Genomic DNA, 19255 nt, shown 5'->3' with positions numbered 1-19255 from the left:
CAAAGAGACACAAGACCAAAGAAGTATTTTCAGAGTTTTACTGTTTTTTCCCCATTTTTCTTATTGTAGTGAGCAGGGTAAACAAAAAGGCTGAATCAGCTGAACCTGAGTTAATAAGACTCCACCTTGGAGCACTTCAGAAACGTTTGTTGTCGACAGTAACAAACCGGAGGTTCTTGACTTCAAGCACAGACTACGTTGTTCAACTAGCAAAAAAAAAAAAAAAACTAATAAAAAAATACTAAGAAGCACAAGGGGCCCCCAGCAGGATGTGCAGTGCGAAATCCCAGTCTGCACCACATCAAAGTCGCTGATGCAGTCCCTCTCCGGTCAGATGCGTCTTCAAAACATTGGACAAGAGAGCGTACTGGATTTAAAAAAAAACAACTCAGATGGTCAGACGTCACAGAGGAGTGAGATGATTGGTGGTGGTACAGTTACCGGTTCACCACCAACGAGGAAACCAGTGGGACATACAACGATGATTGAAGGCACAAATGCACTATCCTTTAAATTTCACAATTGATTTTCTTCATTCTGATTGATGCTGGCTGCCCACCAATAGAAAGCTGAACCGACAGCGTCAAACACTGGCATCCAAGGGGATCGATCCAGAGGTTGATCTTGGTTAGAGGAAACCCAGCATGCAGTGAACCTTGCAGTCACAGCCCCATCTCAGTGCATGGAACCAATAACGCTCTGCATTTTCTTGGTTAAATTCACACAATTACATAACACAAAACTAAAATTGTGGTGCCTGCTCTGGTCCAAAAGAACCACCTTTCTAACATATAAAATGATCTTGTGGGAGCTTTACTTAACGTTCTGAGGGCAGAATGAAAAATGATTGCTTCAGAGAGACAACCAATCAGATTGTAGAGGAGGTGGGTCCAAGCAACTAGTGGAGACGGGACCCAAGATTAGTTGGCCCTCCTCTTCTAGTGGCTTGGACCCACATCCTCTACAATCTGATTGGTTATGTTTTTGAACAATCATTTTTTGTTCTGCCCTAAGAACATTTTTGTACAAGTAAAACCCCCATGAACCTGCAATGATGGCCTTGGTATGTCGATAAAGTGCCTGCTTAGTGAACACCAGCACACTCTGCAGTTCTGGAGGACTAATGACGGGCACCACAAATAAATGAAAAAGGGAGAGGACTAAAGAGGCTAAGATTGATGCCATTGCTAATAATAGTTAGATGTCGAAGAACATTATTGTAAACAAGAAAAATGGTGAGGAATTGAAAATAAAAATGGGCTAAAAAGACAAGTCAAAAAATGTTCTTTTTTGGTATATGGAATATACAGCACAGCGTTATAGGGCTTTTCCCTGAACAGCCCGTAACAGCCATAATAAGTCTATATGGTACGATTTTGGCTACCTACACTGCACTTCTTGGCTTATAAAAGGATATAACGTTAGTAAATAATGTTGTTTTCTTCTTTCCAGATCCAATCCATTTGAAGAACGTCCTGTACCATCACCACAAATGATCTTCCACCTATTTTCAAAGCACAGTTCTGCAGAGTGCAAACATATACAAGTTGTACTCGCCCCCCTCCCCTTTTGAATTTGTCTGGCATGTTCCTACAAGGCTCCCCCATCCCCATGTTTCACTCTACTCCAGCATAAAGAGAGAAACACACACACACACACACACACACACATTATGATAATGCATATCATAATGGCAGATTTAACCAACAGGATGAAGGCTCATTCCAAGGGGGGGCCAAATTCCTCAGACAAGCCTCACATGGCTAGAAATTCCCATGCTGGACAAGTACTCCCTGGAAAAGTGGGGAGTCATTTTTTTTTTTTTTGAAGGAGGGGGATGAGGTTGGGTAACAGGGCAACATGGAGTGAAGAGATAGGGGCCCCCCCTCCCCCTCAGTGGACGATCAAGGCCCCCGCCGCGTAACTGACAGAGCTGTCTTGCCAGTTCCTGCACTGGCTGGATTGTGCGTAGTTCAGGAAGGAGAAGCTCATATCTGTGCCGTTCTTCCGCAGCTCAGTCACAGCCTGCAGCGCAAAACACACGCCAGCATTAAACCCCTGGGAGAGCACAGGAAGCAAAGGGCGGGTCAATGCATCCAGCTGCTGGGCCACAGCTACCCTGGACTGGAAGCCCCAGCCTGGTAATTTCCACCATTATGACAGGAAATCCTGGATTACATAAATGAGGGCGGGGGGGACATGATTCAAATTAGTCAGGGGTTTTTCAGTCAGGCAGTGGATTATACCAGAGGTACTGAGGTTTGCTGCATTTACTCCAGCTCATTTACTCACGTCCCCTTCAAACACAGTTCTACGTGGGAACTGTAACCATTAGAGATCAAATCAAAATCAAAAGCTGCCTGGTAGACTTTGTCATGTCTACAAAATACTCACTGGCCTATAGTCAAAAGTGGTGGTCAACTGTTACAATGCATTTACATTTTATTTATTTGACACACGCTTTTACACATTTCTAAAGAAGCCAGCTCCGACAGTCCCTGGGAGTTAAGTACTTTGCTCAGGGACCCGATGATGGCAGCACTATGCTGACCCTGGGATTTGAACCAACGACCTCCCTACGACAGGCAAAGCATCCTAACCCGCCTCAAACCATCCCCCATAATAAGGCCTTCAGCAGATCTGAAACCAGAACCCCAGATGTAGGAGCCAGTACCTTATCCACTGCACCACGTGTGGCCCCCCCTCCCAAACTCTTCTTTCTTGATAGCCAAAGAGTAAGGCCCTTGAGGCAGGGGCCCGAATGCTGACACGCAGCGCGCCGGGGCCACACTTACGTTTAGCAGAACTCCGATGGGGTGACGGCCACAGATGGTGTTGTGGTACTTCTTTAAATAGTTACTAAAAGATATAGGGTCCAGTTGCTCTATGATGCCCATACCCTTGGAAAGAGGAGGAAGACACACCTTTAAAAAAAGACTGTCAAGAACTCCCAATACAGCGGAGAGTCCTCCTTTGCTCTATTCTCTCTCATTGGATATGGGACACCAATATAACCTTTTTATTATTACAGTGGTACCTCAGTTCTCGAACTCATTAGAACTCAAATTTCTTAAAAGTCAAACCAACCAGTTTGAAAAAAAATGACCTAGAGCTCGATCTGAATCTCAGAAGTCAAACCGTGAACTTTTATGCGCGGGGAAATGAGTCGCGCGGGGAAATGAGTCGCGCGGGGAAATGAGTCGCGCGGGGAAATGAGTCGCGCGGGGAAATGAGTCGCGCGGGGAAATGAGTCGCGCGGGGAAATGAGTCTCTCAGCAGAAACAAAGTGTAATGCTTCAGTCTGAGCCTCGCATTCCCTGTGATAGCATTGTGCATGTTTACACTAGCTGAATACATATAGACAGTAAAAATACATTTAGACAATGATAGACAGTAACAGTAATTATTATTATATAATAAAATACATTTAAAAATAAAGATTTCTTATTCATTATTTTACTATTAATAATAAACCATTAATACGTTTAATTATAATAATATTGTCGTGCCGAGCGGGGACGGAACGGAGACAAAGGCGCAGACGTCAGGGTATCGGGGAATACGGGGTTTAATTACAGGTAAGGCAGGCAAAACGCAGACGGACAATACAATGACCGGACTGGGGAAACAAACTGAAACACGGACGAAATACAGAGGACTAATGACGAGAACCAGAAACAGCTGATCACACGGGGATTCCACACGGGGTTAACGAGGGGGCGTGGCACACGGAAGGAACAGACGATCGGGGGCAGGACACATTGTTTGGATACATTTATTTTCTTACTTTACAAATTACTGTTTTGATAAATGTGCCTAGATGTGTTTAGTACAGTATATGCTCTTCTTGTTTTATCCAGTTCATTTTGTGTTTAAATGCTTTAAAAAAAAAAAAAAAAAACATATTTAGGTGTAATTTTTTGGGGCTGGGAACCAATTAATTGGTTTTCCATTATTTCTTATGGGGAAAATTCGATCACAACTCGAACTTTTTAGGATTCGATCCGGAGTTCTGAACGGAATAAATTCAAGTTCTGAGGTACCACTGTATTTAAATAATCAACAACTAGAAGTCATTGTTCGTACAGGAAATAACTCTTTAAATTGGGGGGCGGGGGGGTTGAACAAGAAGTGATATCAACTGATGAGAAATCAATATGTAAACAAAACTGTTAATCCGGATGGTTGCTCCCCCCATGATAGAGGACTGGCATAGCCAGTATTGGGGGCTGTATCGGAAAGCTGGGTGTTTCAGTTAGCAAGAAAGCTTGTCGAATTTAAGGCACCCCAGTTAAAATGGACTTTATCTTTATTCACTGACATTTACTCCAGAGAAATTATCAACAAATTTCATTTAGTGATACACATCCCTGTCTCAAGGTTTTTAGCAAAACATCCCCCAAAAAAAGCATCCCCCCCCACCACCACCCTGGGCCCATCCACCAGCATCCAGGTGTATCACATGCACGCTGACTTTCAGTGTTTAAGATTCCTGGAGTAAGCTGAGCGTATCCTTAATGTCCAACCTCCCCCAAAGACTATCTAAGAGGAGAACAAGGGATGGCAGAGATCTCATCTGAGAAATTCCCACCATCACTACAGAATGCATTAAAAAAAAAAATGATTTGTATTGCGATATTCACTCAAATGGATCACTGGAGAATAATGTATTCAGTCACACCTGAAAAGACAAACAGCCAACCAGGTGTGTCAACAGTCTTACCATTTTATCAAGATGCTCGATGGATCTGTATATTTCTCCCTGAGTTTCGTCATAATATGTGTAACGGAATCGCTGCCCTTTAGGAAGAGAGATGCGTTTAAATCCGATTGCTCCTGAAATGTCTCGCAGTGATCATGTGCCCCAACAAGCCATTCACAGTGTACTGTATGGGTCAACTGAACCCATTCATGGAAATGATACTGTCTCACATAACAGAGTAAATATGAAGCGAAGCTCGTTTCAGCGATGCTATACTGAACACAGAATTAGATTAGAGAGAGCTCTCAAATAAGCCACATTCTCATGTTGGAAGTAATGAATTTTGTTATTTTTACATGGTAATACTTCCGCTCATCTTGAAATTATTTAAAAATAAATAAATAAATAAATTGCAGGGGTGTCCCTAGGGCTGTTTTTAGGCTGTGTTATTTTTCTCTTTCATTTTGGCCATTTTCCGTCAAACCCTCCCCTTTCATAAATCTCTAGTGACATCCCTGGATGTCACATCTTATCCAAGCGTTGATTATTATCATTTCCACTTCACCAGCCCGTCAGAACAGACAGCAGGTGGCAACGTGTGATAACAGGTATTTAATCACCCGACAGAATCATACCGAGCAGCAGCACCAGACGCCCGGACCAACTCACCCCAGTGGCAGAAGTCAGACGAGATCACAAACAGGTTTGCTGGGTCCACCAGGTATTTACTGAGGATCTTGCCATATTCCTGTTCTTTGGACTCGCTCAGGGCACCAACCAGCACTGGGACAATGGAAAACTCATCTTTATGGCTGGGAACAAAAAATGGGGGGGAGGGGGGGGGGGAATATATAACCAAGTAGTCACACCCACTCAGCAGGGAACCTGACCTGAATCTGTTCTGAATAAATATAAAGGAAACATCAAATCAGCAAGGCTATGGTGAGAAACCACAAATAAAATGGATGCATCAGCAGTGCATGTTAGTCAACCCTGAGTGGCTCACAGCACTGAGGCTGAAGCAGCCAATCAGGGACAGGCTCTTGGGCAACTTGCTAATGAGGTGGCCTCATAGCCCCACCCCTGTGCACGGCTGTTATGCCACGTGAGCCTGCCCTTGGCACACTAGAATGCCAACATGCCAACAGAGGGCGTAGCGGTTAAGGACCTTGGAATTCCCCACAACTTAAAACAATTTAAACTGTCTTGGGAAATATAAGAGCGTAAATGAACTGTATCTGACTGAAATCAAAGCGATTTAAAGAAGGCAGCGTTTATAAATGATGTTCACCCATCAACACCAATCAGCTGCAAGGCACAGAGAGACTGAGCAACGCTGTTTGACTTGGTAAGAGGACACGTGCAGTTCAAATTCTGCACGAGCTGGAGGTGAGGAGCTTAAATATTACTAACGTGGGAAAAAAAAAAGGTAACAACAGAATACAACAGGCCAGAGAGACTTACAACTAAAATAGCCCAGTGCCACATCAACATTAAGATGCTGTTTGCAGATATTCTTGTACTAAGATTAAGGGAACAATGGCACAGTCTGTTAGCACATAATACCAACCAGAGAGAATAGGAAGCCGTCCTTGGCACAGAAACTGCTGAATTCTTGGCACCCCCTGTACTTCTGTACTGACAATCTGGCAAAGGAACCTGCAGTGCATTCAATCATTTCAGTGACTTTCTGACATGACTAGTCTGCAGTGGGCTTACATCCTATAAGGAGTGGACCCCTGCCTTATGCCCTGTAGCCTGTGGGATAGATTCCAGCCTCCCCCCCCCCCCCCATGCCAAGCACCCGATACAGGATCACCACTACAGAGGCTGGCTGGCTGGAACACGCTATCACGCTACCTGGCCCCCACCATAGCCGATGACCTCATAGCATCTGTGCCAAGACCACATGACCGGCCAAGACACGCCCTGCAGCTGCTTGGTTCTGGCATCTCTCACATGCACACATCTCAAAATGTGAAACTCGCCAGTGGGCACTTAGTGACAGAATGACAGACAAAGGCACTAAGGACCAGGATCAGGAACAGGGTAGCGGCTTCTAAGCCCTGGCTGTTTGGTCGTCTTCCTCAAATGCCCGAGACAAAAACAAAAAACAAACAAGCTGTAAAAGGGTAAAATTACTGTCACTTTGAACAAAAAGTGCCAGCCAAGTGAGGAAATAATAATCTTTTAAAAAAAATCAAAGAAAAAAAAAAACAAGGATTGTCAGCGTGTTAATAAGCAATTCTAATCCTTTCAGCGAGACACAGCTGTGAAAATGGCTGTTAGGAAGCAGTGTTGTGTTTTGAAATGCATGACCTGCCTCCCAGCACCCCAGCACCACCACCCCCCGCGAGATGGTACCTCTCCATGGCTTTGGCGGTGAATGGGAGCTGCATCTCAATGCTGTGCTCTTCCTCATCTGTCGGCAGAGTCATCCTCTCGAACATGCCCGTTTTCCAGAGGTCAGCATAAACTACAAGTGGAGGGATGGTTCATTTAAAAACAAACGTTGCTAATGTTTCCCATTTCCTGCTAGAATGAGGAGGCCAGTCTGAAGGCAGCGGGCAGACATTGGCCGTTTCATCGCCTCGGTAACGCCCGAGTCGTCATGGCTCCCCTACGATCCCCATGCCTCTCAGAGCCTTCAGCTTGCATTTGTCGAACAACACAACCGAGGCTGAAATCAGCCAGTCCCAGTGAAAAGTTTGGACACGCCAAGCTGCCTACAAAGGAGAGTGATGTCACATCACATGACCTGACCACCTGACCTAAACACAGGAGAAATGGTTTTGGAGGAGTCTGACCAGAGAGAGAGAGAAGGAAAAGCAGCCAATGACTGCTCAGCATACGTGGGACCTCCTTCAGGATAGGTGGAAAAGCATCCCAGGAGGCCACCTCATGAAACTGGCGTAAAGGTGAAAGTAGGGTCAGCCAGTCCCTGGAGCAATTGGGGTTAAGGGCCTTGCTCAAGGGCACAATGGGGGGGGGGATCTCTCCGCTCTCTATGGGATTTGAACTAACAACCTTCTGAGTCTCAACCAACAGAGCTGCCCGCCAAAACAATTTTTCTTTATAATACTTGGTCAGTGCATAAGGCATATGTTATTTTATAGTTTTGATGTCTTTATTCTAAAATGTAGAGAATAATACCAATACACCTTTCTATCTGTAGGTGTGTACAAACTTTTAACTGGTACTGCAGACCGACAGGTTTAGGTAGGACTGTGAAGTGAGGCGTGGGGCTCTTACTCTTCTGGTCAATTCTCAGGTCATACAGAGGCGTTCTGTAGACCTCAGCGGGCGACAGGGCACAGCGGGACAGGGGCACATGGTGGGAGGGACCCAAGATGAAAACCCTCCGGCTGCGGGGGAACCAGAGACTCAGCTCATAGGCACACATACACGCTTCCGGAATAATCCAAAACTGCAGATGCCACAATGCCATGTGGCTGGGCTGACGAGGCATCGCACACCATGCCAGTCGTAAGCCCCGCCCAAAGATGCTGACATCAGTGGTTCCGCTTTATCTGCTCTTGGTCTCAGTCGAGATGGGTAAATAAAACTTTCCCTGAATCACCAATTTTAGACCTTGTCTCCCACAGGGCAGATGGCGTGGCACCCAAGCACTATTCCTTACCTTGAGCCAAACATTTAATTTTGCACTTTTTTTTTTTTTTTACCCATAATGCACTCATCTACCCAACAATATGATAAAGCAGCAAAGCTCAGAGCTAACGGACTTGCAATCTGGCACTCACGTGACCGTGGGATCCACCTGCTTGTAGGCATGTGCAGCACACGCTCCGCAGTAGGTGTACCCAGCATGCCTGTGAAGACGGAGGACATGGCCTGAGAGACTCTACCTGCCTCACACTGACTCCCATAGCATGGTGGGGATGGGGGTTGCAGGGGCACTGGCTCTGGCTGAAAGCTAATTCACCCTTGCAGGGCACCAGCCAATCACATCATCGGCTATCGACAAGGCTGGCCCCTCTTAAGAAACCCCGGAATCATCCCTATCATAGCATTAGAACACAAGTAGCATATTGCGTACCAATGACCATTAAAATGTTAGCGAAGATGACAGAAGATGATCCAGTTGCATGCAGGTAGTGCCTTTCCAGCTACAGGAAGACGGGCAAGACCTTCCGCATGACTTACGGCGCTATGACGGCCCGAGCTGGCCGCAGAGTGGACTGCGCCTGCGACAGCCATCCCTCCAACTGCGCATTCAGCTGGGCTCCTGCAGGGAGAAGGAGAAAAAAAGACAGACAGATAGATATTATTCCTGTTATCTTGCTGGCCTTTTCAGAAGCCAGGGAAAACGAAGATCCCGACTATCTACATCTACAAGTATTTACAACCCGGCACTGGACAAATCACAATGGGGAACAAGGGAAAGCGCAGGGAAATTTATAAGGCTGATCAGCTACAGAAACCAAAGCCGATATGCAGATGTAGGTCCAACTTTATTGTCACTGAGAAGTACAGATACATGACAACAAAACGGAGTTGACATCTAACAAGTGTAGAAAAAAAATGCAACACGTGTACACAAGACCAACCAACAACAGCAACAGCTAAGCTATTCAAATATAAAATGTAATGTGAATATACAAGTATAAATAGGTAACAGAAATGAGTACAGCATACAAAGTATATAAAGCGTAATTTGTGAATTTGCCACTGGGAGGCACTACCCCCCCCCCCCTCCCCCCACAGAAAGCTGCCATTGTGCTGTTAACTCATTCTCACATCCAGGTTCCACATCCCTCCCTCCTCCCTACTAGCAAGGGAATATGAATTAAGCAGTTGGCATTTATCTGGTCTGGGAGGGGAGATACTGTGCGTGTGAATTTCTTAAAATAGCACGCAGAAGAATTTCATTAGCAACTAAAGCATAGATCCAACTCGGGCGACACAGATGATGTAGCTGCCAAACGCATAAACAAACAAACAGCCATGCATCAGTGGAAACCACATGACTAAATCAGCGGGGGAGATGTCTCTCACACCTTTCAGCAAAGCATGTGCTGCAACACTTAATATTTGCCCCCCCGACGCACAGAGAAATCCACACGGCAGGGCGAAGCCTGGCAAGCTTCTGAAGAGGTGCAATTTACAAATGGCTAATATTAATGCTTCCAGAAGCAGGTGAGGGTAGGAATCATCACAAGCCAATCAATCACTGCCGAGTTTAGCCCAAATCACGAAGTGCTGGACAAGATGGTGAATGGAGACTTAAGAGAATCCCACCCAAGGAGGGGGGGGGGGGGGGGGTTGAGATATTGGTTTCCACCATTGGCAGAGAAGTCTCCAATGCAATTCTTTTGACCAGTTACCCGGTAAAGACTACGGTGATGCTGGGCTGCATGTTGAGAGGCATGGTCAATAGCCAGATTTCCCATGTCACAAGAACAAAAAAAGACCCCTGATGCAAAGTGAAAAAAGCACCGTCCACATTGCTGTGCCACACAAAGAATCCTTAAGAACCCTTAAGTCACCTAAGATGTCAACGGAACCATACTAAACATCACCTCTGCTGCAACACACGACCCGAAAGCCATCGATTCCAGGCAGGAGGAGCTTGCAAAAATAACAGAGCAGAACATTCGGTAAGCTCACACCGAGCTTACTAATAATCACTCAGGGCCGGGGGGGAGGGGGGTCACATTACCTGCCTCAGTCACCCTATTTAATTCTTTGGCCTTGAGTGTCTTGGGGTACAAAACTCCAGCTCCGCACTGTACTGATAACTGCTTGGGAACCATTTTAAGCGCTTGACTGCAGCAGGAAGGTGCCTTTGGGAAGGAGGCGGAGCAAACGCTAATCCAGCAAAGCACAAGGGCCCACAAGGGCCCACATGTCTCCCACGGCCCACACAGGTCAGGACAGAAAAAAAAACACACTCCCAGAGCCAGGCCAAAGACCCATCAATCAAGGCTGGCAAAAGGCAGGAAGCTCAACTCGCCCTTCCACAACGCTGCCCCCACCCCTCCCCACCCCACACATACCCCCACTTGGCTAATCACTTAACTGTCATGAAGAGTCATGGAAGCACGGAGCCAAAAGGGTTTAAATCTGCACCTTATCTTCTATATTCAAACGATGAACGAAATAAGTAAAGTACTTTGACTGAAGCCACACAGCAAACGCCTACATTCACATGCATACAGATCGGGTCTTTTTTTTTTCTGGCCTGACGGACGTTATTGTCTTAATTACATTCTGCTACCAGCTGAACTACGTCTATGTCCAATACCCATCAGTACATTTATATCTCGGAAAGTCCATCTTGAGAAATTAAATTGAAACCGCAGATACTGGAACATGGGCTCGAAAGTATGAGACTAACTATTTGAAGTATCTTTCATGGAAAAAGAATAATCAGTGGATCCAAAAATCAGTGTCAAAAATAAGACCGCAGAAGGATGGTAATGTATTACAAACCACGCGTAGACACGCATTTCCGCCGCTGTCCTTTTAATTACATATGAGTTTGTCTTGATCTGGGTAAAAACCTCATCATGCGTCGCAGTTGCACTCGCAGATCTGTTAGAAATAATTGAAGCATGCAGGCAAGCAGTCGGACTTGGCCGCATCTGCACCGACATGCAGGTGACTCTCTCCGGGCAGGGTCACACCTACCTTCTCAGCAACCTGAAACCCCTCAGATGCATGCTAAAGCTTTTCTTTTTTTGTCTCCGAAAGGGACAAAAGACCAGGCAAGCTGCGGATGGAGTAAGCTGTGCGGCCATTTCCGTGCCGAGAAGCCCGCTAGCCTGGCGGCTACAAAGCAGCCGTTTCCCTGTTACCGACCGAGTGACAACGCATCGGCCAGTGCCGAGAAAGTTCGACTAGTTACCTAGTTAGTTCTTCTCCAAGCTACGGAAGGTGATTCGGTTGTGGGGAGCGAAAGCCGGCGACATTACCGCGGTCGACCCAGGCCCCAGCATAGCGGAAAACCGGGCAGCCACATCTCTTCTATTTGAGACGGGCGATTTCTATGGACCTGACGGTGGATTAAAGTACCGGATAAGCCCAAACATAGCGGCTTAGAAGCGCAAAACACATTCATTAATGCATCCCCCTGATTCTTAGGTCGATTGACTTCCACCTAATTGAACAAATGCTAAGAAAACATCTGGCGAAACGTGTCATACTGACTACTGGAAGTTTGAACAGAGTTTATTTAATGCCCGATCTGGGCACGGTTTGGTTATATACCAACAACTAACGGGAGGGATCGGTTAACGCACGGATAACCACCTAGGAAAACTAAGCAACCCCACACAAGTCTCTCCTCCCCGGGGAGAGGTTGCACTGTTAGCATTAGCAAACGGCAGCAGCCAGGCAGGATCTCCAGCGTCTTTAGCTAGGACGCAAGAAAGAATAAACAGCCACGATTAGAAGATAAATCTAAAATCTTAACTGCCAAAACAGTACATAAAGTTTTCCCAGGTTTATTAGATACCATCTACACGTGCGAAACGTTTAAGAAACTTAACAGCATCAGGGAGAGAAATCATACACGTTTGCAGCCAATCTCGTCCCCCCTTCCCGTCCTTTGCTGATGCTACAACGCCAGCTGATCGCCACCCATGAGATGTCAAGTCTACTTTTCCAGACCGTGGCCCGAAAAAAAACCCAAATCTGTGCCCCGTTGTCCCCGGGTCTACCTGAGGCGGTGTACCAGCTGCCGGCGTGACTTGCTTCTCTGTACACCACTCGGTTCGACATCTTAGTGCCCGAGCCACCTATCTTGGTCAGTTAACAGCACGGAGAGAAGCACAAAAATATAAAGGCAGCCAACCAGCAACGGACAAATTTGGGGGTTGTTATCAGAGGGGGGCCAAGAAGAAAGTGAAGGATTAATTCAAAATACAGTGTTTGCAGGTTTTCGTGGGATGCACAAAGAAAACGGAAATATCCGAAGTCAAAACAAAAGATTGTCTGGAGCTCAGCTAGACAAGAACAAAAGCCTAGGACAGCATGAATTTAATGATACAAGAGTACTGTTCGCCGGTAACTGGTTTGGCATAAGTCGGCTACCGTGCCTGTGCAGTGACAAGTTAGTTTTCATTGGCTGAAAATGTGTAGGACTCTTCCTATTCGTCGTGCGATGAAGGCAGGTAACGAGGTTTACGTGGAGTGGCTACGGGAACATAGTAATAAACCCTATTGGCTGATTTTGTCACCATGGTCACAGGGAAGATCAAGGAGAAAGGTTACCGTGGTGACGTCAGGTTAATGAAAGGAAAAAAAAAATCAATGATAAAGTGTTAATATTTATTCCTGATGAACAAATATAGCAGGTATTGATATTCGTTTGGAATATAACACTTTTCTTTACAGTTTTTTTACAGAATCATTTTTAAATTGCAATTTTGTGAAAACGTGTCACTGATTTAAAGCTATCGCTCTGTTGGATTAATTTCAGTTCCCACGCTATATTTAAGGCCTATATATTTATAGACCTTGAGAGGTACATGTGAGTTAAATACCGTTATAATGAATGCAAAACTTTTGGCTTCGCTTAGAGCTTGTATGGGAATCATGTACAGTGGGTATTTAGACAATCTAATATTCAATAAGATTTTGCGACACTGTAATATATTTACGCAATGAACAGACATTAGAAATATTCAAATAATCCTGAGAACATGACTATCGCCATGTTACTATGGCAATAATGAAACGTTTCTCGGTAAATGTTAACTTCTCTTAATCCAACTCGTTTTATAGAAGTTTCCAATCTCCCTTATATAAAAGGGGTTTTCCGCTGTCACGTGATTGCCTTCGCGATCAGCTGATGCGCTACTTCCTGCTTTCTTTAAACGAAGTGAAAGCGCTGCTCGCCAGTATCCAACTGGACGGTACATTTCTTGCTCTTTCCTTATCGATGTCAAGCTGCAGTCCGCAGTGGCAGGTTGGCACATTTTTAAATACGCTTTATTGCCACAATTTAAACATAGAAATCAGCTTTCACTTAGTCCGAATAATGAAGTAGTTAGCTAAAGTGTTGGTGTACGTCACATGAGCAAATGTAGATTATATTTCGGTCCTGGTAGCTAATGTACCCATGTTTATCTTGTCAGTTTGTAATGTACTTTACTGGAAATTGTATTGTATTGTAGTAAAAAACAAAACGATCTCGAAAATAATATTTTATACATAACATGGATCATTTGTATGCCGCTAGGCGTGGATATATTTTTTATAGATCTTAATGATTTCCCACTATTTATAACTACATAGCGACATAAGGCATACATATATCATTTGTTTAGTATGAAATTATCGAAACTGCTCCATTTCGTGAACGTACAGTATTTAGGTGTGTAATGAAATAATTTCTTGCCTGGTCTCCGTTCTTTCCTTTAAGCTGTAAGTTGTGGTCTTCGTGAACCATCTATTCATGAATACCTCGGATAGCGAAGAGGAGTTTTATAATGAGAGAACAGCCTTGGTCACTACTGACAGTCCAACCATGGCAACATACACTCAAGACTCTGAACTTCCAGGACCAGTTGTCACAGAAAACAAAACAGTATGTGTTTCCCCTGTGGATGGCTCAGTGTGATATTTTTTGAGGAAGAATTGGTTTGTTCTTGTTGTAACTGCCTGGTACTCTGTTTCACTGTCTGCCAGGGTGCCTCAGCAAGACTTGCCCGAGGAGCGAGGGAAGGGGAATCTGCAGCAGACAGTGAGGATGAGGAACTGACCCTCAAATATGGAGCCAAGCATGTAATCATGCTCTTTGTGCCTGTGACACTGTGCATGGTGGTCGTCGTGGCAACAATAAAGTCAGTCAGCTTCTACACCGAGAAGAATGGCCAGCAATTGTATGTAGCTTTGTTTTTTTTTTAATCCATAAAATGAATATGCCAGAAAACATGTTCTCGCTGGGTCGTTTTGAATAGGAAGAATGATTTGTTTGTGGTTTACGTTGGCAGGATATACACCCCTTTCACTGAAGATACACCATCAGTAGGCCAGCGACTCCTCAATTCCGTCTTAAACACCATCATCATGATCAGCGTCATCGTGGTGATGACCATCTTCCTCGTCGTGCTTTATAAGTACCGCTGTTACAAGGTCAGACCTCGTGAAGTCATTTTACGCAGCTGCCATATTTAACATAAAGCAAACAGAGTTAACCTTAGTTCTGGCTAATCATAGTTGACATTTTCTGGCACTTCATGCTGCATTGCTGGCTCAATAGTATAGATATTGCTAAATGACATTAAATTTAGGATGATATCTATATATACATGTATATACTCACTAGAGTCTTTTTATTTTTGCTGTAGTTCATTCATGGGTGGCTGATTCTTTCATCCCTGATGTTACTGTTCTGGTTTAGCTTCATGTACCTGGGGTGAGCCTTTTATTCTGATCCTGATAATACAGAATTGCGATTATGTAGGAAAATATGTCATTGTCCATTTTTTTTGTCTGTGCAAACCTTGGTTGGAGTTGCTAACTTTTCTGTTTATTCTAAATAAATTATTCTAAACCGCCGACTTAAACGTGCCCTTCCCCGATCGCCACACTCTGCAGGGAGGTGTTTAAGACCTACAATGTGGCGATGGACTATCCCACATTGGTCATGATCATTTGGAACTTCGGAGCGGTGGGGATGATCTGCATTCACTGGAAGGGTCCGCTGCAGCTTCAGCAGGCCTACCTCATTGTCATCAGCGCCCTGATGGCCCTTGTCTTCATCAAGTACCTGCCCGAGTGGTCAGCCTGGGTCATTTTGGGGGCCATCTCCATCTATGGTAAAAAAGGCCGTCCTTGCATCGTTTGAAATTCCTCAATGCAGTGTTTCCCAATCTGGTCCTCGGGGACCCACAAACTCATGTTTTTGCTCCCTTCAAGCTTCCTACCAGACGGTCCATGTTTTTGCTCCCTTCCAGCTCCTGTTAGGGTGAACATGGATAGGCAAGTTTATTAATATGGCACAATTGAAACGCAGTTCAATGTGATTTACAAAGGCAGAAGGATACGTTTAATTAAAAGACATTAAAATCACTTTTAAAAGACAAATAATAGGAGTAATAATAATAATATTACAAAAAAAAAAAAACCTAAAAGCCAGACAAACATTTAGTTAACCGAAAAGAATTTATATTGTAGTGGCAGAGAATGACTAAACTGATTTAATTTTTTGAAAAGCTGCAGCAGTGATTTAACAAATGATTTAAGCGAAGACCTTCTGGACTGTGTGGACTTTCTGGCAAGGAGCTGAGAGGGAGCAAAAACGTGGACTGACTCTGGCCCCCCGGGAACTGGACTGGGAAACACTGCCTTAAGGCACTACTGCCAGAAATAGAAAAAGATTTTATTTAAATTTTTTTTGCAGTTGGGATCACTATGGTAGCTTATCCATCCCATCATTCGTACACAATCAGCAACTGCTTGTCTAACCTGGGATACAGTGAGCTTGTGAATCCCCGGAAAGCATAAGGGCTACACTCTGGCTGAGACAATTTTTGTACTACAGATCCCCTAATTGCATTTGCCTACTGTTATAGCTTAGTCTGAATGCTCTGTATGAGGGCTAGGATATGAAACAGGAGGTGATGCAAAGATTCTTGCTTTTGGCAGACCTGATCGCAGTACTGAGTCCCAAAGGACCTCTCAGGATGCTGGTGGAGACGGCCCAGGAGCGCAATGAGCCCATCTTCCCTGCCCTCATATACTCCTGTGAGTTTGATCCCCCCCCCCCCCCCCCACCACCTGGGACCAGCAGCGTTACTGTCTCCCACTTCACTGGCAACACATCTAAGTAATCGCATCACTAAATCTGCACTCATTGACACCCAATGTAGAAGAAGGTTCTCTGCTCTAGAAATGGATTCACTGCCGGGGTCCTGTTTTTAAGTTTTGTGGAATGGTTTGAACATCATGCCGAAACCAGTAGCTGTGAAGCTCACATGCCAGCTCTTTTGCCCTCCAGCTGCCATGATCTGGATGGTTGGCATGGCCAGACCGTCATCTGAGCAGAGGGATCAGGATACAGGTCAGAGAGCACTTTTCATTCCTGGTGATTTACTGACGTGCTTTTATAACATCTGCTTGAAGTTCCTTTGATGCTGTGATGAAAGGTTAGTGTGCCTGTTTCTTATGTTTGATATATGCACAGATGCATGTACAGTAAAACCGGTCTAAGTCGACACTCGCGGGACCAGCTTTAAAAGTGACGACTTAGGTGTATCTCGTCAATGCTCTAAGTCGACACTTCGGCGACTTATGTCTATCTCGCCGTTTTGCCGACACCATACCTCTACTACACCACACTATACACGCGAGACTTAAGACCAGGGAGCGACTAGTGCGATAGGTGGGGATTCCCCGTTTCTACATCGCCGTGGTGACAAGCAGGCGGCGGGAATGCAGCAATTGGGGTGTCGACTTACAGGTAGGAAAATCCATTCATTTGTGTTGTTCGGGATTTAGGTGACGACTAAGGGAATTTGACGACTTACAAGCGGCGATTTACACAAGGAATTTTAAAGGAAACATTATTAGGAAAAATCGGGACTTTTGCTTGAGCGTCGACTTCTGCACATTGACGAGTTACAAGCCGGCGACTTAGACCAGTTTTACTGTATATATAGTTCAACTGCTAATTCAGTGAAGGGTTATGGTAAGTCTGGGCACAAGTCTATCTTAGGGCACACACACTATGTGAGACACCTAACCCGAACAGGAAACCACCACACACTCACAGAGATGTGATGCAACAGCATCCACTGAGCCAGCATGCTTCCCTGTCACTGAGTGACTGCCTTAATATCTCAGTAATATTTAATTAGTATTTTTATACGTAGACCACTGAGAGTGCAAATCCCCGGTTTCCCATACGTCCCCTGCAAAGAGGCCACATTTGCTCACTTCAGGCATCTCTGGAGGTTAGTCCGGTGGAACCCATTCTCTGGGTCTCCCAGCTGAATGTGCCGTCTTTGTCCACCTCAGACGAGGAGGCGCACCAGAACAACGCAGAGAGCCTGGAGAGGAGCCAGGAGGAGCCCGAGGACCAGGCGTTTGTGGGAAGGAGCAGAGCCTATTCTGCCGAGGAGGAGCAGGAGGAGGAACGTAAGTAGCTGAGACACAGACCCTAGTTTGCCAAAGAACTGCCAGCCGTCGTCTTATGTGCAAAGCCATGTGACCTCTGGATAGCAACTAAGCATCCATATTTCGTGTTCTATTATAATTATGCTCCATATTTTAAGGGATTATTTTGGTTTGATAAATACTGAAGAGTCTTCTTAGCTTCATTGAGGGCCTGTTTTCTCTTTTCCGCAGGGGGGGTAAAATTAGGCCTGGGAGACTTTATCTTCTACAGCGTGCTGGTGGGGAAAGCAGCCGCCACTGGGGGAGACTGGAACACCACCCTGGCCTGCTTCGTGGCCATTCTCATCGTAAGCGGCTAATGCCCGTCTCAATCCCATAATGCCCTGCTTTGCTTACAGTTGGCAGGAATGTGAAGTCAACACAGTCCGTACTGGGCAAGTAGAAAATGAACTGTTAGGTTAGAGCAGAGTTCTTCAACTCTGGACCTCGATTCCAAATCCAGGCCATGTTTTCAGTTCTCCCAGGTAGTTGTTTAATCATTACTGATTCTGATTGGTCAGAGGCTTCACACCTGACTGACAGGTAAAGGAAGGCTGGAAAACCAGCAGTGCTCGGACCTCGAGGACCGTGAATTGAATAACCCTGGGTTAGAGGTTAAGCTCCACTTTTTAAGAACTGTTTCTCTCCCTCTTCCTAGGGACTTTGTCTCACCCTTCTTCTGCTGGCCATCTTCAAAAAGGCCCTACCAGCCCTCCCCATCTCCATCACCTTTGGCCTGGTATTTTACTTCTCCACTGACAATTTGGTCCGGCCATTCATGGACAGCTTAGCCGCTCATCAGTTCTACATCTGACTGCTTCCAACAAGGAGCACGATGGTCACTGACATGACATACAACGCACAGTTTGATTTTGTTAATAGCTGTACATTAGTGTGTGTGCGCGTGTGTGTTTTGTAACCCTATTACAATGTTTTTTTTTTTTTGTATAAAAATCAATATTATATCAGTACTTTAGGACTTAATTGTAAGCCCGAACTGCATTGGATATTTTAGTGTGTGAATGAAGTAAATTGTATAATTGCAATGCCTCAAATTCTTTTTTTTTTTCATTTTACAAACAATTCATGACACCCAAATCTTCTAAATCGTAATAAAGGACTGTATCTCGGTAAAGGAATGTATGCAACAGAGAACCAGTACAACAGAAACCACAACTTTCAGAAGAAAGTTTGCTGTGTGAAAGTTGACTGAGCTGAAGTGTACTGGTCTTTTTTCACAGGTTTCATTTTAAAAGTTTAAAACTATTTATATTGAAACACATATCCAAATATGTTAGTAGGTAACTTTACTTGTTACAAATGACAGTTGTTCTTGAGTGGATTGTGACATGTACTGTATCAAGCCATCTGCAATAAACAGGTTAAAGTACATTTTTCCCTTCCTTCAAGGATTATTGTTTACAACTT

The 19255-nt window shown here is 44.8% G+C and overlaps 2 protein-coding genes across 4 annotated transcripts; one reads left to right on the top strand and one right to left on the bottom strand.

Annotated features, from left to right (window-relative positions):
- Positions 1-24: 24 nt before the first annotated feature.
- Positions 25-12766, bottom strand: memo1 (mediator of cell motility 1). 2 transcript variants are annotated; one of them, XM_023796282.2, is made up of 9 exons: positions 12385-12766; positions 8867-8948; positions 8464-8532; positions 7955-8067; positions 7067-7178; positions 5372-5514; positions 4724-4800; positions 2796-2900; positions 25-2025 (listed from the first exon to the last, which is right to left on the bottom strand). In XM_023796282.2, the coding sequence occupies exons 1-9, from the start codon at positions 12443-12445 to the stop codon at positions 1894-1896; spliced, it is 894 nt and encodes a 297-aa protein (XP_023652050.1). In that variant the 5' UTR covers positions 12446-12766; the 3' UTR covers positions 25-1893. The 2 variants fall into 2 exon arrangements, with proteins under 2 accessions (XP_023652050.1, XP_023652048.1); XM_023796280.2 differs by lacking the exon at positions 12385-12766 and adding an exon at positions 10383-10618.
- Positions 12767-13477: 711 nt separating this feature from the next.
- psen2 (presenilin 2) lies at positions 13478-19219 on the top strand. Of its 2 annotated transcripts, none has more exons than XM_023796277.2 (11): positions 13478-13634; positions 14091-14255; positions 14357-14550; positions 14662-14803; positions 15019-15086; positions 15269-15489; positions 16319-16417; positions 16671-16733; positions 17690-17809; positions 18020-18135; positions 18486-19219. In XM_023796277.2, the coding sequence occupies exons 2-11, from the start codon at positions 14124-14126 to the stop codon at positions 18639-18641; spliced, it is 1311 nt and encodes a 436-aa protein (XP_023652045.1). In that variant the 5' UTR covers positions 13478-13634; positions 14091-14123; the 3' UTR covers positions 18642-19219. The 2 variants fall into 2 exon arrangements, with proteins under 2 accessions (XP_023652045.1, XP_023652046.1); XM_023796278.2 differs by having other exon boundaries at positions 13501-13581.
- Positions 19220-19255: the final 36 nt, after the last annotated feature.

Source organism: Paramormyrops kingsleyae, chromosome 3, assembly GCF_048594095.1.
Source record: "Paramormyrops kingsleyae isolate MSU_618 chromosome 3, PKINGS_0.4, whole genome shotgun sequence".
NCBI classification, from domain to species: domain Eukaryota; kingdom Metazoa; phylum Chordata; class Actinopteri; order Osteoglossiformes; family Mormyridae; genus Paramormyrops; species Paramormyrops kingsleyae.
The sequence above is the reverse complement of the archived record's forward strand: the minus strand, read 5'-3'. Positions and strand labels throughout refer to the sequence as shown.

Bases quoted from the DNA above. Each gene is read 5' to 3' on its own strand.
- memo1 (XM_023796280.2), bottom strand. From the start codon at position 10,476: ATGGTTCCCAAGCAGTTATCAGTACAGTGCGGAGCTGGAGTTTTGTAC. The intron at 8,533-8,866 runs GTAAGTCATGCG...CCGTCTTCACAG, and splicing joins GCTCGGGCCGTCATAGCGCC to GCATGCTGGGTACACCTACT. The intron at 5,515-7,066 runs GTACCATCTCGC...TTTTGTTCCCAG, and splicing joins ACCGCCAAAGCCATGGAGAG to CCATAAAGATGAGTTTTCCA.
- psen2 (XM_023796277.2), top strand. From the start codon at position 14,124: ATGAATACCTCGGATAGCGAAGAGGAGTTTTATAATGAGAGAACAGCC. The intron at 15,087-15,268 runs GTGAGCCTTTTA...CACACTCTGCAG, and splicing joins TTTAGCTTCATGTACCTGGG to GGAGGTGTTTAAGACCTACA. The intron at 16,734-17,689 runs GTCAGAGAGCAC...TGTCCACCTCAG, and splicing joins GCAGAGGGATCAGGATACAG to ACGAGGAGGCGCACCAGAAC.